The 14,092-nt window shown below is 36.4% G+C and overlaps 1 protein-coding gene across 1 annotated transcript; it reads right to left on the reverse strand.

Annotated features, from left to right (window-relative positions):
* Positions 1–205: 205 nt before the first annotated feature.
* ripply1 (ripply transcriptional repressor 1) lies at positions 206–3,514 on the reverse strand. The gene is made up of 4 exons (XM_039677471.2): positions 2,908–3,514; positions 2,727–2,805; positions 1,908–1,981; positions 206–836 (listed from the first exon to the last, which is right to left on the reverse strand). Exons 1-4 carry the CDS (start codon positions 2,973–2,975, stop codon positions 632–634), a joined length of 426 nt encoding a protein of 141 aa, XP_039533405.2. The 5' UTR covers positions 2,976–3,514; the 3' UTR covers positions 206–631.
* Positions 3,515–14,092: the final 10,578 nt, after the last annotated feature.

Consider the following 14,092-nt stretch of genomic DNA (forward strand, 5'->3'; position numbering starts at 1 on the left):
ATTTTACAGGAAGAGTCCAATCTTGAGCATCAGACATTCTTTGGAGGACATTGTCATTGTGGACAGTGCCCTTTATCAAAGCTCTTTTGTTTGAAACGTGGACAAACAGCAGATCCCCTTCAAGTCAACAGATAGTGTCAGACATCAAAGAACGTGAGCGAGTGCAAAAAAAGAAAGCACAGATCCCAAACAGACCAGGTTTGCACTCATTTAAATAGATTTTTTTATTATAGTCAAAAGTACAAAAGTAGAAAAATATGCCATAAATACATATATACATTAAAGTACATAAATCATAAGTTAGGGATGGGTAATAGAATACAAATAGAATTTTATATACAAAAGAAGGTAAGAATCCTGAGATCGATCTAAAACGACACTTCCCAATGTGGGAATGCATTTTCTCTGTTCCTAACAGGAAAAACATTTCTCTAGTGTTTCCTGCATAGAACAATCAGTGAAATCATTCTGCTCGTGCTTTAGATGCTCATAAGACGGGACCATGTCCATGCACTGAATTATTGATGGCACGACTTCTCTAATAGAGCGCGATCCAGTGTCTATGTTAAATTTATGAACTTTCCCTCGGCATAAAGTCACATTTGCAGAGACGGCGGGTGATGCTGAACGCTCAGTTGTAACTGGTGAAGTGACTGTTTAGTTTAAGACACTCCTCGTCTTCGCTGTCGTCATCTTCATCACAGCTGTCCTCCTCCTCCTCCTCGCTGTCTGACTCATCGTAGAAGTTAATGGTGGCCTGCACTGGGAAATTTCTGAGCAGGGACTCGCCATCGCTGAAGAGGTAGTCAAAGGATTTCGATCTGGGCCAGTACAGCCTAATGTGTGAAGAGATACATTGGTAAATATTGTGTTTCACATTTAGAAATTGCTTACATTTAATTACAAAGAAGCTGTTTTATATCAGCTACATAAAGCAATTTTCAACTTTCAAAACATTTTTTATACACGATTCAACTAATTTTTTAAGCCAGTTTAATGCAATTTAAAGGAGTAGTTCACTTTAAAAACAACTTTTGCTGATAATTTACTCACCCCCAAAATGTCATCCAAGATGTCCATGTCTTTCTTCCTTCAGTCGAAAAAAAATTAAGGTTTTTGATGAAAACATTCCAGGATTTTTTTCCATATAATTTACTACCAAACGTTTAAGGTCCAAATGACAGTTTCAGTGCAAACTGTTCAAAGGGCTTTAAACGATTCCAGACGATGAATAAGGGTCTTATCAAGCGAAACGATCACTCATTTAAAAAAAAAGTTTACGTTTTAAAAGCACAAATGCTCGCCTTGCTCTGTTCTGTGACTCTCCTGTTCGAACTCGTTCATCAAAATGAGTCAATTCGTTCGTTGAATGAACCAAATGACTTGAAAAAAAAAGATTAGTTCATTTTGATAAACGAGTCACACAGTACAGAGCAAGACGAACGTTTGTGCTTATAAAACTTAAACTTTTTTTTTTTAAATGAGCGATCGTTTCCCTTGATAAGACCCTTATTCATCGTCTGGAATTGTTTAAAGCCCTTTGAACAGTTTGCGGTTTGCACTGAAAACCGTTTGGTTCCCAATGAAGTCCATTATATGGAGAAAAATCCTGGAATGTTTTCATCAAAAACCTTCATTTCTTTTCGACTGAAGAAAGAAAGACGTGGACATCTTGGATGACATGGGGGGTGAGTAAATTATCAGCAAAAGTTTTTTTTAAAAGTGAACTACTCCTTTAAGTTGAAATGACTTAAACATCCAAGTTGATTATCTAAATATTTAACTAAAGTGAAACTACGCATTTTTCAGCATGGTAAAATAAGCCTCGTTTGGAACAGATTAGGGCTAAAAGCAAATCGTGTTACAAAACAAAACCATTGCTCAAGCAAAATGAAATGTGCACTGACCTGACAGGGTGCTGGAAAGATTGCATCTTGCCATCTGTTGTGGTGTTACTGGGCACTTCTGGCCTGGAGTAAGGCTGGAAAGAGTGAGAAAAGACGTGTAAGACCGCATGCACAAAAAACACAACTCAAACAATGCTTCCTGTCCAGTGTTTACGAGGTGATATCACTGCCAGCTTCGTGGGTGTATAACACCCTGGGCAGGATGCGAAAGCTGTGACATGGAGGGTGTCAGGCTAAAGTGTTTGTGGGAAACTGGCTCCAACTCCCTTTCCCAAACCTAACTAGAGGTGTCTGCTTAAATCTTGGCAAGCGAGTTAGCGCTTGCTGTTTTCCCCTACACCTCGTCGCTGGGCACGGACTCAGTGTTCACACTCAGACAGTGGTGCCATATGGCCGAGTGTCTCAGCGCTAGAACTGCTCTCGGTTTGCCTTTGCAATGAAACAGCTCCACGGTCACACCTTCTGCTAATGCTCACCACATGCCTGTCTGTCACCTTAAAGCTACGTGATGCGGCTTTAAAAAAAAAAAAAAAAAACATGCAAATTTTTTTTTATCTCACATTAGTCAAATCAACTGTTCAGATAACATTTATTTTAAGTTTATTTACTCCTTTATTGTATTAACTTAAAGGCAACCAAGCAGCTAACTTAGCTACTTTTTTAAGTTAAACCAACAATATATTATTATTTTTTTACAGCGTAATAAATAGCACTGTGGTGGCAGGAGTTCATTACGGTACCATGTGTTTAATAACATTCCTAAACAGATGGAAATTCCATTAAAATATTAGGATTGCAGCACTTGGTGGAAAAACTTACACAAGCCAGCTTGGTTTTCCGGCATTCAATTTGAGCATCTTTTCTGGTCACGAGCCACGGTCTCCACAGGGAAGCTGGGCTGTGGATTGAATATGATAGTACTATTTTAGCTGTGCATTTAACAGTCAGCAATTCAATATAGAATAGAATAGAATAGAATAGAATAGAATAGAAGGCTCACCTGCTGGACTGCTGGATCTTAGTGTTCATAGTATTGGAAAGAGGAGCGGCAAAGCACACGGAATTCATCTTTCTCTGGTGATAGTCCCAAATAGTCCTGTTTTTGGAAGATCTCCGAGCGATGTGCGGATGTGGATGAGTCGCAGTGAATGAATAAAGGAGATTCGCTCTCGGGGTTTATATGGAGCTGGTGATGCAGGGGCGGGGCTGGGCGATGGTGCCGATGATGATGCCAAATGATCGCGGGTTGTTTTGAGAGGGGGTTTGGTGCTGTTTGCCAAATGATTGGGATAGAGACTGCTATGGACATTTTGGTGTGAAGACTTCTCCAGTTGTATAAACAGTGCGCCCCAGCGTGAGGGTGAGAAATCTGGTACCGTGAGGTTATTGCAACAACACGGAGGGGCAAACTTGCACACCATCTGCGAGAAAGACGACGGGGGGCGACACAGGACTGCGACCATATATAATATAGATAGGTTTGGTGGCTACATTAAATTAATGGCTAGGCTATACGCAGTCGTGATTAAAATAGCTACCAATTTGTGTCCAAATATTTCCAATTTCCCAGACTACATATGGGAATACAACGTAGATTAATTTAGGCATGCCTATATATTTTTAAATCTTTTTATATTTTTCGTTAAAAATGTTTTGTTTTGGTTAAAGCTGTTATTATTAATATTATATAGGCTAGCTATAGGCCCCTATAGCTGGCCCTTCAATTCCATCAATAAAAACAATGCTGGCCCCAAATTATTATTGAACTCCTAGGCTACTTTGTCAGGTAACCCATGTTAGCCAACCATATTGACTTTGTAGTCCTATATAGCAACCGTTTGATTAGCCTACCAAAAACTAAACGTTAGAAATAGCTTAATATTAAGCGTAAATTGGCTATAAGGCCTACCCAATGTAGGCCTAGTGTTAAAATGAAGCTAACCCTGTTTTTTTTTATTAGGCGTAGCAATTTAACGCAATTTATTTACACTCGATCAAATTCATTCTTTAAATCATAGATGTTATAATATTATAAATAAAGAAAACATCTAACAAATAGCCTGCTAGATTTTGATTTTCTAATGACACGTTGATTCTTAAATTACTGCCTTCGACAGCTGATCTGAAAACAGCTCTTAACTTACACACTTGCAGGAGGCATCAAAAGCTGAAGAACTGACGCCGATCTGCGGTCAGTCTGAGCGCGTCTCGCGCTGTTTGTCTAAAAGCACGCGTTCACACTTCAGCCCGTTAAGAAGGGTGCAAAATATCTCACTAAAGCGAATTTAATGAGGTCCTAATAGGGGCTTGATGGACTTTGTCGCTCCATTTGGAGGAGCAAATTTGCGAGTCCGCGTCACTCCGACCTCCTATAGAGCCAGCAAACTGACCCGCGTCAGGCAAAAGGCACAAATGGACAACGCAAGATAGCGACGAGCTAGGCTATTGCTTAAACATACAGTTGAGATTACAGATAATGCGATTCAATCAATTAACGGTTGTGTTTTCGTTCACTTTACTAATCTAATTAAAGAGGTTAAGGACAAACGCCGTCTTGCAAATAGGCTATATTTGTCTTATATCACTCTCAGGTAAAAAGGTACAAAAGCTGTCACTTGGACAGTAGCCTACCCTTCAAAAGCGTTTTAATATGTACACTTTTGGTACCAATATTTATGTTTTAGGGACTAAAATGCACACTTTGGGTACAAAGGTGTACCTTTTGAAAAAGGGACCGCCACAGTGACAGCTTTTGTACCTTTTTTTCTGAAAGTGTAGGTCTAGATGATAAAAAGGCCTATGTATAGCCTACTGTAAGCATAGGCTATTTGTCAAATGACAAGAGTCATCAAATGAGATGGATGGATGGATGGGTAGGTAGATAGATAGGTAGATAGATAGATAGATAGATAGATAGATAGATAGATGGATGGATGGATGGATGGATGGATGGATGGATGGATGGATGGATGGATGGATGGATGGATGGATGGATGGATGGATGGATGGATGGATGGATGGATGGATGTAAAAGCACAGAGCATCAGACAGTGAGGGTGGCATTTGTTTATTCTGTTCATTTGGGAGTGTTCTGGCGTACGGGGGTCTGTCTAGTCCCAGTCTGTTGTAACATTTGCTGATCTCAGAGCCTTGGAAACCCCCTGCCACTAACGGCTCTTAAAAATCTTCTCCCCCATGGTCAGGAATGTCAGTAATCACCAGCCTGCTGCTCCCCAAGCCTGACCACTGTGTTTTCTTTAAAGCAAGTCAACACAAATCTTTAATTTAAAATAACAAGAAATGGATTAGTTAGAGCACGCATGCATATATATAAAGATGTGATCTGTTCTTCTAATTAATTGATAGTCAAATTATTATTATTCTTTTCAATGAAAGATTTGAAATAATATGTGACTGACACTCTACTGTTAAACTGTTTATTTGAAACCTAATGTCTAGCTCGCAAACATTGATTGGTCTGATTAAATTATGCTTTTAAAAATATTTTAATAATGCTGTGGCCGGCCCATAACCTTTCCCTCAAGCCAAGATTGACTTAATCATTTTAGATCATTGTGGTAAATTCCAAAATATTATTTCAGGGAGGCATATTTATATGTTTCTCACATCTCAGATTTACTTTTTAAAACACACACTACTGCTGTTTGAAATTGAGGAAATAATGCTGGGCAAAAAAAAAAGTTATGAATGTGTAGCCACATGATAAAAAAGTGATATAATGATTCACAGTATAACATCAGTGTTAACAACATTGCCAAGTTCAACCAAACAACAATTTGGGTTGATATAGCTTTTCTTAAAGCTACAAGAGACCCTCATTGACCCTCTAAAGAACAATGTTTCTCAAATGCCTCTTTTATTTAAACCAGTCAAGAGGCAATATTAGCGTTATTATTACAAATTAAAGATTCTTTAGTTACACTGTCAATTAAAACCTTTTTATTGCACTAAAATTGCATGCAACTATAAACATTTCAGATCAGTTTAGTTCCCTTCAAGTTAAGCCTCTTGAACTAAAGTTGTTTCATAACTGATGCACATCTCCTGTCATCTCCTAGTGAAGTTGAAAAGTGTAGTGTAGAACGTCTCACAAATGTTGTCAACATCAATTGCAAAACAATATAAATACTGTTCGTTTTCTCACATAAATCGCTCGTTTCGTGTCTTAGTCCATCAATGTTTACTTACATTTACGAGTCATTAAATCATGCTTAATTTGGACTTCACTGTGCATGCTCTTTGAGGTGGTGACCATAGACCTCCATTATATGACTGACAGACAAGAACGGTTTGACCTAAAAATATCAAAATTAAAACTACTGCGCAAACAAAGACACCGACATCTTGGATGCCCTTGAGGTAAGATAAAACATACCAAAAATTAATTTCAAAGTGAACTATCCCTTTAACAATACGGTTCTATGGTTCCATGAAGAACCTTTAACTTTCCATTACACAGAAGTTTCTTTATAGTGGAAAAAGGTTATTTTACTGTAAGAACTGTTCACTGAAAGGTTCTTTTGAGAAACTAAGAAAAATGGCATTTCTGAGAAACCTTTTATTTTTAAGAGTTTAATTTATGAGAAAACTAGTATTTTAAAACAATCTTGTTAAATATTCCATGCAGGCTGACCTCGGCTCAGGGTCAGAGTGTCCAGTCGTGTTCATTCCAGTGACCCTGTCGTTCTCACTTCTAAGCGTCACACCTCTTCTATCACACGCTCCGCGTCTCCGTTCATGTCCCGGGACCAGCGTCAGTGTTCCCAGATCAGCACCAACATTCTCACTTCAGAAAATCACATTCAACATTCATTCATACACTCTAAAAAATGCTGGGTTGTTTTAACCCAACTTTGGGTCAAATATGGACTAACCCAGCCGTTGGGTTAAATTTTTACATTACATTTTTAACCCAACATTTTGGGTTTGTCCATATTTGACCCAAAATTGGGTTAAAACAACCCAGCATTTTTTAGAGTGTAGCATTCTGATTCAACCCTGAAACCGAATAAAGATTATCGAGTTTCAAAACTGTTAAAAAAAAAATACAATTATCTTGAATGTTTGAGTCATTTCAACTTAAATTTGACTTTTAAAATGTTAGAACTTAAAAAAAGGTTAAATATTGCTTAACTTATTGTAAAAACATAGGTTGTCATAACTTATTGATCATATAAATTTTTTTTTACTGTGACGTTTTTTTTTTACCACTGGCAAAGCCTTGTGATATTACAGAAGTGAGGTAGACATATTTTATCAAAATCATCAGCAAAATGATGAACTGAGTCTATTTAAATTCTTTGTATTTATATAATCACTTGAAACATGAACACTATTATTCACATATTCGAGGAGAAGTGAATAACAGTGTCAATTCTGCCTGGACCATAAGAAAATATGGAATAATCACACTTTCATTGAATGTGAAAAGATGAGGAAAGAGAGAGTGATAGGCCTCTATGTGTGGAATGACATGATGGTAAGTAAATGATGAAAAGTTATTTTATTATGTTACACTCTAAAAAATGCTGGATTGTTTTAACCCAATTTTGGGTCAAATATGGACAAACCCAAACGTTGGATTAAAAAATGCAATTAATAAATTTAACCCAACAGCTGGGTTTGTCCATATTTGACCCAAAATTGGGTTAAAACAATCCAGCATTTTTAGAGTGTATAAATGAACAAATGTGCAGTGTGTAATGGATGCAGAACCTGGATATTATCATTGCATTATTACTATGACAGGTATAGCCTTTAAAAAATATATAATGTTTACCTGATCATGCATCATACGGCTGACCTCGGCTCAGAGTGTCCAGTGATGTTCATTCAGTGACCCCGTTATTCTCACTTCTACACAAGCATCACACCTCTGTCCTCATCTGAGGAGGTGTGTGTGGATGACACCAGGCCTAACACCTCCATGAGCACACTTCTCTCACCCGGCTGCGTCTCCATCCATGTCCCAGGACTACCATCAGTGTTCCCAGACCAGCACCAACATTCTCACTTCTCAAATCTGAAGCACAACCATCATTCATTCACTGCAGTGGCATTCTGATAGAACCCGCCGAATAAAGATCTCCAACAGGGGGCGCTCCTTCCGCTCAAAAACATAACAGCCTTTTATTTATTTTTACTGTAAATGGCTTATACAGTTTCTGAAAATATGGCGCGATTACTCAAAACTCTGCACACGCACACAAGATGCAAAACGTCACACGTCTCTTGCAAAAGCAAACACTTCATTCAAAACTATTTTAGCTTTTCTAAAAAATAGTATTTTTGCATATCACTACTAGCCTACACACAAACATCAAACGATTAGCATCTATTTCTGTAGGCTACTTATGACGAAGCGCTGTTAAATATAGGTGAAAAACTACGCTGCAAAAATAATAAATAAAAGGCTTTCTTAAAAAGGCAAAAGAACGCATGCACGTTTTCTAAATATGACCATTAAAAAACAATAGACTGATGAAAATGCGGGACATTTCTTCAATATGCGACGTGCGGGACAAGGGGTGAAAATGCTGTGCAGTAGCCTACAACACAAAGAGGGACGGGTGGTCATGGTTTGGGGAGACATGGTGCTGAGTAAATGATGATGGCACCTGGATTAGGCCTACATTTTTAGATTATCATTAAATTTAGTCACTAAAAACGAAATGTTTACCTGATCACCCATCATAAGGCTGACCAACGCTACCTCACGACCAATTCGTACGAATTTGTAGGCTACGAGTGATTGATTACTATTCGTACCATAGATATCTAAATAAAGGCTAGATGTCTTAAGGCGGAGTTTCTATCGTCATCACCGGCGGCCATCTTGTCACAGGTAAGCTGAGGTAAGATGAGTGGTCAACACGAACACAAATACTCTTATCTCATTGAAATCTTGACGGATTTACAAACGGTTTGGTTTCTTACAAACCTTATTAACGAGGCTATAATTATCTGGATGATTATTTATAAATACACTTATTATTCATAAGTATGCTGTGTCATAACTACATCTCTGACGTTTATAACAAACCAAACTGTTTGAAAATCGGTAGAAAATTGAGCAAGTTATGGTTATTTAAATAGTACATGTACTATTAACACAATGTTACGAGTGAGTGAGTGAGCTGCCTCTGACAAGATGGCCGCCAGGTGCAGACGTCGACCTCCATTGGCCAGCAGCGTAGACGAGATATCTAGCCTTTATATAGATATCTATGATTCGTACAACCTCACTTCTTGTACGAATTTGTACGATTTGTCTAAACCCACGTGATGGGTAGGTTTAGGGGCGGGGTCATGGGTATGTGGGCAACTCGTAAAATATGTACGATTTAACAAAAATCGTACTAATTCGCACGAGTGAGGTCGTACGAATTGTTACGAATTAGCCGGGTTGGGCTGACCTTTGGATCAGAGTGCCCAGCATGTTCATTCATGACCCCGTCATTCTCACTTCTACACAAGCATCACACCTCTGTTCTCATCTGACGAGGTGTGTGTGGACGACACCAGGCCTAACACCTCCATGAGCACACTTCTCTCACCCGCTCTCTCTCTCTCTCTCCACTGGCACCCAGTTACACACTCAGTTAATGTACCAGAACCTGCTTCACGGTTCCCACATCAGCACCTTCACTCCAATAAACACTGACCCCGCTTTAACCTGTTAAAAACTTTCAAGCCTTAAATATATCAGTATTTCTCAGAGGGAGAGGTCAATTGACCTCTCCCTTTGAGAAATACTGATATAATTAAGGTACATACGTATATACTGTGAGTGTATATATATATATATATATATATATATATATATATATATATATATATATATATTAAAAGTTTGTTGTTGTTGAAGAAGTCTCTTATGCTCACCAAGGCTGCATTTATTTGGTAAAAAAAAATCAAATTTAAAATGTAATTCTTTTCTGTGGTGCAAAGCCAAATTTTCAGCATCATTACAGTGTCACATGATCCTTCCGAAATCATTATAATATGCTGATTTGCTGCTCAAGAAACATTTAATATTATTATCAATGATGAATACAGTTATGCTGCTTAACTTTTATTGTGGAAACTGTGATATACTATCATTCAAATGTAAGTATTTTTTTAAAGAAGCAATTAGCCTACTTTTATTCAACAAGGACACATTAGGGATAGTTCACTTTGAAATTAATTTTTGATATTACCTCTTCTTAACGTTACCTCAATCTCGCGCGTCTATGTCACGGATTGTTTACACTGAGATTTCGTAAGTTTTACCTTTCACTAAACATATTTAGATATACGGGAAATCGCAATGGAAGACGATTTCGATATATCTAAATATGTTTAGTGAAAGGTAAAACCATGAATGGTTCAGTTGGATATCTGATTCAGATCAGTTCAACGGCTGTTAACAAGAGGCAAAAACGATATAAATACTGTTCGTTTTCTCACACAAACCACTCGTTTGGTGTCTTAGGCCATCACTGTGTACTTACATTCATGAGTCATTAAATCATGTTTAATTTGGACTTCTCTGTGCATGCTCTTTGAGGTGGTGACCATAGACCTCCATTATATGACTGACAGACAACACCGTTTTGACCGAAAAATGTCAAAATTGAAAATGCTGTGGAAACAAAGACACCTATATACATCTTGGATGCCCTTGAGGTAAGCTAAAACATACCAAAAATTAATTTCAAAGTGAACTATCCCAGTTTAAATTGATCAAAAGTGACAGTAAAGGCAGTTATGATGCAAAAGATTTACAAAAGAAATAAATAGCAGAAACGGTTTTCAACATTTTACCATGCTGCAACAAAAATAATTGTTCACCAAATCAGCATTAGAATGACTTCTGATTCATACACCTGTATGAAGTTATTTCTTCTGCTGAACACAAAAGAAGATATTTTGAAAAATGTGGGTAATACCGCATTGAGCAAAAAATCTATGGAAGTCAATGGGGCACATCAATTGTTTGGCTACTGACATTCTTCAAAATATCTTCTTTTGTGTTCAGCGGGTTTGGAACAAATTGAAGGCGAGTAACTGATGATCATTTTTTGGGTGAAGTATCCCTTTAAGCAATGGCCGTCTAGTGACCCTGTTCACTCATGCTCTCCTCACACCTCTGGTCTTATCTGAGGAGGTGTTGAGCTGACACCAGCCCTCACACTGCAGATCACCACCGTTCTGCTCACTTTCTGCTCCGACACACATGCCCAGGTCAAGACCCGCAGCCAGAGCGGTCATTCCCACATCAGCACCTACAGCACTCTTGACCTGGATGCTGACCTCAGACGCACACATACAGCACTCTTGGTTTCAAACACGTTTCTGTTACTCATAGCCAAGATATATATATTTTTTCAGGATGCATTTAATGCAAACGAGCCTCGTATACGTCATCCCAATTTTTTAAAACTGAAATGAAAAAAAGAAATGTTGAATTGCTTTTTTTTTGTAAATATCTTTTTTTGTCTAAAGCTCCTGTTTAATAATTCATGTAAACACTTGAAATATTATCTGGATTCCCTTTGTACCTCCAGAAACTTTGTATATACACTGAAAAAAATAAATATTTAAAATTATATTATATAATATATATAAATATTTCATCAGAAACGATCTTAAAACAGGGCTTTAATTGTAAATACCGAACTTGTCCTTTAATGGCATCCTGCTGACTCTCTCAAAAAAGTTAAAACTGCTTTCACACTGATAAAATGATTTTGCGGTGAAATACTACAGAAAAAAAAAAATTAATTTACATGAAAAAGTTAGTTCAGGCAAGAAAGAAAATAAAAAAACAACACAGTAAATTATATATTAGTACTCAATTTAAGTGTGTACTAATGAAATGGTAAATATCAACACTATAAAGTGAAGGTGTTCCCATCATGCACTGGGCCTTGAATAATTAATGAGGTTGATTTTTCTCAGTTTTTCAGCTGTTTCATCATTGCTTTTGTTGTTAGGATTTGTAACTTGCTATTTTGTGACATTTGGAGTTCATTTTCTACTCAAAAAGACATTCAAACAGAAAAACGATCCATCAAATGTTACCGTCATTGTGTATTATACCAAGTATTGAGGTCTCTGCGTTCACATAAAGCATTTTTATGAAGAAGATATGGTGTCTCGCTCAAAATCTCTTGTATTAATTACTTAGATGTGTCCAATTAAATATGTTATATTGCAAAATTCAATGTTACATTGTTTGGGGTGAAATGTATTGCAAATGAATCTTCAACTAATAGATATTACTCAACCTTTTACTATCCAAGTTAAAATGACTTAATTTCTTTATTACTTTCACTTAACTTAGTTAAGTAGAGTTTACTTAATTCCATATGTGAAATTTACTTGCCGAATAAAAATTAAGTAAATTGTACTTATTCTTTTTAAACCCCTCCCTGTTTTAGCCTGTACTATTCTGAACAATGTTTGAATCTTGATAAACGTTTCAATCCATTAACTGAGTTTCTTATTGTTATCTCGAGACGCTCTCCTTGGCAGTTAATAATAAGATTATTGATAATATGCGTTTTAATTTTTTATAAATAAAAACTCATTACATAACTAAATCTGTGGTTGAACTCTGCTGAAAATGGAGGCCTAAACTTCTCAGATTTTACCACTCGTAATTACACAATACTACTTTACTCTGATTAGTGTGAACTCGTGAAACTTCCTTTTAAACAATTTTTTAACAAACAGATGCTACCTTTTTTTCACCAAACAGCTGTTTTATCACATTATCATTTATTTCTGGAGAAATAGTTTTTTTATTCAGTTTTGGTGAGCCATCTTTTCAACCATGTTGACATATTCTGCATTCCTCTCTAAATTCCAGTCACTCTAGTTATGCAGTTATGGATGCGGTCTCCTCTAGTCTAAAAATGCTTATTAAAAATACATGTCTTCAGCTCTTTCTATATTCATTGGACCCTGTGGATAGTGTGATTAGTCAAATCTGTTTCTCTCTTTCTATTTAGGAATAATAGTCATTGTGTTCGGGTTTATCATATAGAATATCGTCTCCAGTCCTGCTGTCATTGGTGATGATAGTCTGTTTTGTCAAGGAATATCTTTGGGGAAATAAGCCTTTGTTTTTATTGTTTCCACACTGTAAAAAATATTTTCAAGATTTGTTATCACAACATATTTTCTTTTGTCAAATCAACTTTATAATAATTTATTTAGTTGAGATAACTTATTATTTTCAGTTTCTGATGATTAAACTAATCTCCTTCATTGCATTAACTCACTTTTTCCAGTTCAATCAACTTAAAATTTGAAGGCAACCCAGGTTACTTACTTTTTTAAGTTAAACCAACAATATTTTTTTACAGTGTAGTAATCACAACATTTTTTCTTTTGTCAAATCAACTTAAAGAATTTATTTAGTTCAGATAACATATAATTTTAAAATTTTAGTGATTAAATCAATCTCCTTCATTGTATTAACTCACTTTTTCCAGTTCAATGAACTTAAAATTTTAAGGCAACCAGGTTACTTACTTTTTTTAAGTTAAACCATCAATATTTTTTTACATTGCAACAATTTTATATTTTAACTGGGTATAACTGTGAACATTTTTATATTTTTAAGAAAATTTAGCTCTATCTTTTTATTTTGTCACTGTTTGATTAATAGATTTGTTTGTTTTATTTTCTATGTTTATTCAATGTAAACCCCTTCTTCAAAACCAATAGAAAGAAGAACCAAAAATAGTCAATGCTCTTCTTCTACATTAAAACATAGCTGTACTGCCATCTAGTGGTGTGCAACGATTCAACAATCTTTGAAATATGCCTCATTACTGTAATAGCCCTATTTAGACGGGACTAGTTTAACAAGAAGAAGTGGGGTAGAGTAATAATTACATACATATATATATACATTTATGATCTGACACATAAGAAAAGCAATTGAAAGTGATGGAGTTATTTTTTGGTCTATATAGTGACACGAAGGGCAAAGAGTACCTTAAGCATCTTGAAAGTGACGCTTGGAAGTACATCTGACTTAATATTTTTTTCCGCTTAAACATCGACCCGTTCATATAATCAACTGCAAGCTTTCATTCAGATCTGCCTCCAAATCAACAACCCATAGATAGAATCAAGTCCCCACCTTGATTTCTTTTTTCTTTTTT

This window comes from Pimephales promelas, chromosome 19 (genome assembly GCF_988280905.1).
Source record: "Pimephales promelas chromosome 19, fPimPro1.hap1.1, whole genome shotgun sequence".
NCBI classification, from domain to species: Eukaryota; Metazoa; Chordata; class Actinopteri; order Cypriniformes; family Leuciscidae; genus Pimephales; species Pimephales promelas.

Coding starts and splice junctions, on each gene's coding strand:
- ripply1 (XM_039677471.2), bottom strand. CDS start 2,975: ATGAATTCCGTGTGCTTTGCCGCTCCTCTTTCCAATACTATGAACACT. Junction 2,806..2,907: donor AAGATCCAGCAGTCCAGCAG/GTGAGCCTTCTA, acceptor TTCAATCCACAG/CCCAGCTTCCCTGTGGAGAC. Junction 1,982..2,726: donor GGAAAACCAAGCTGGCTTGT/GTAAGTTTTTCC, acceptor CACTCTTTCCAG/CCTTACTCCAGGCCAGAAGT.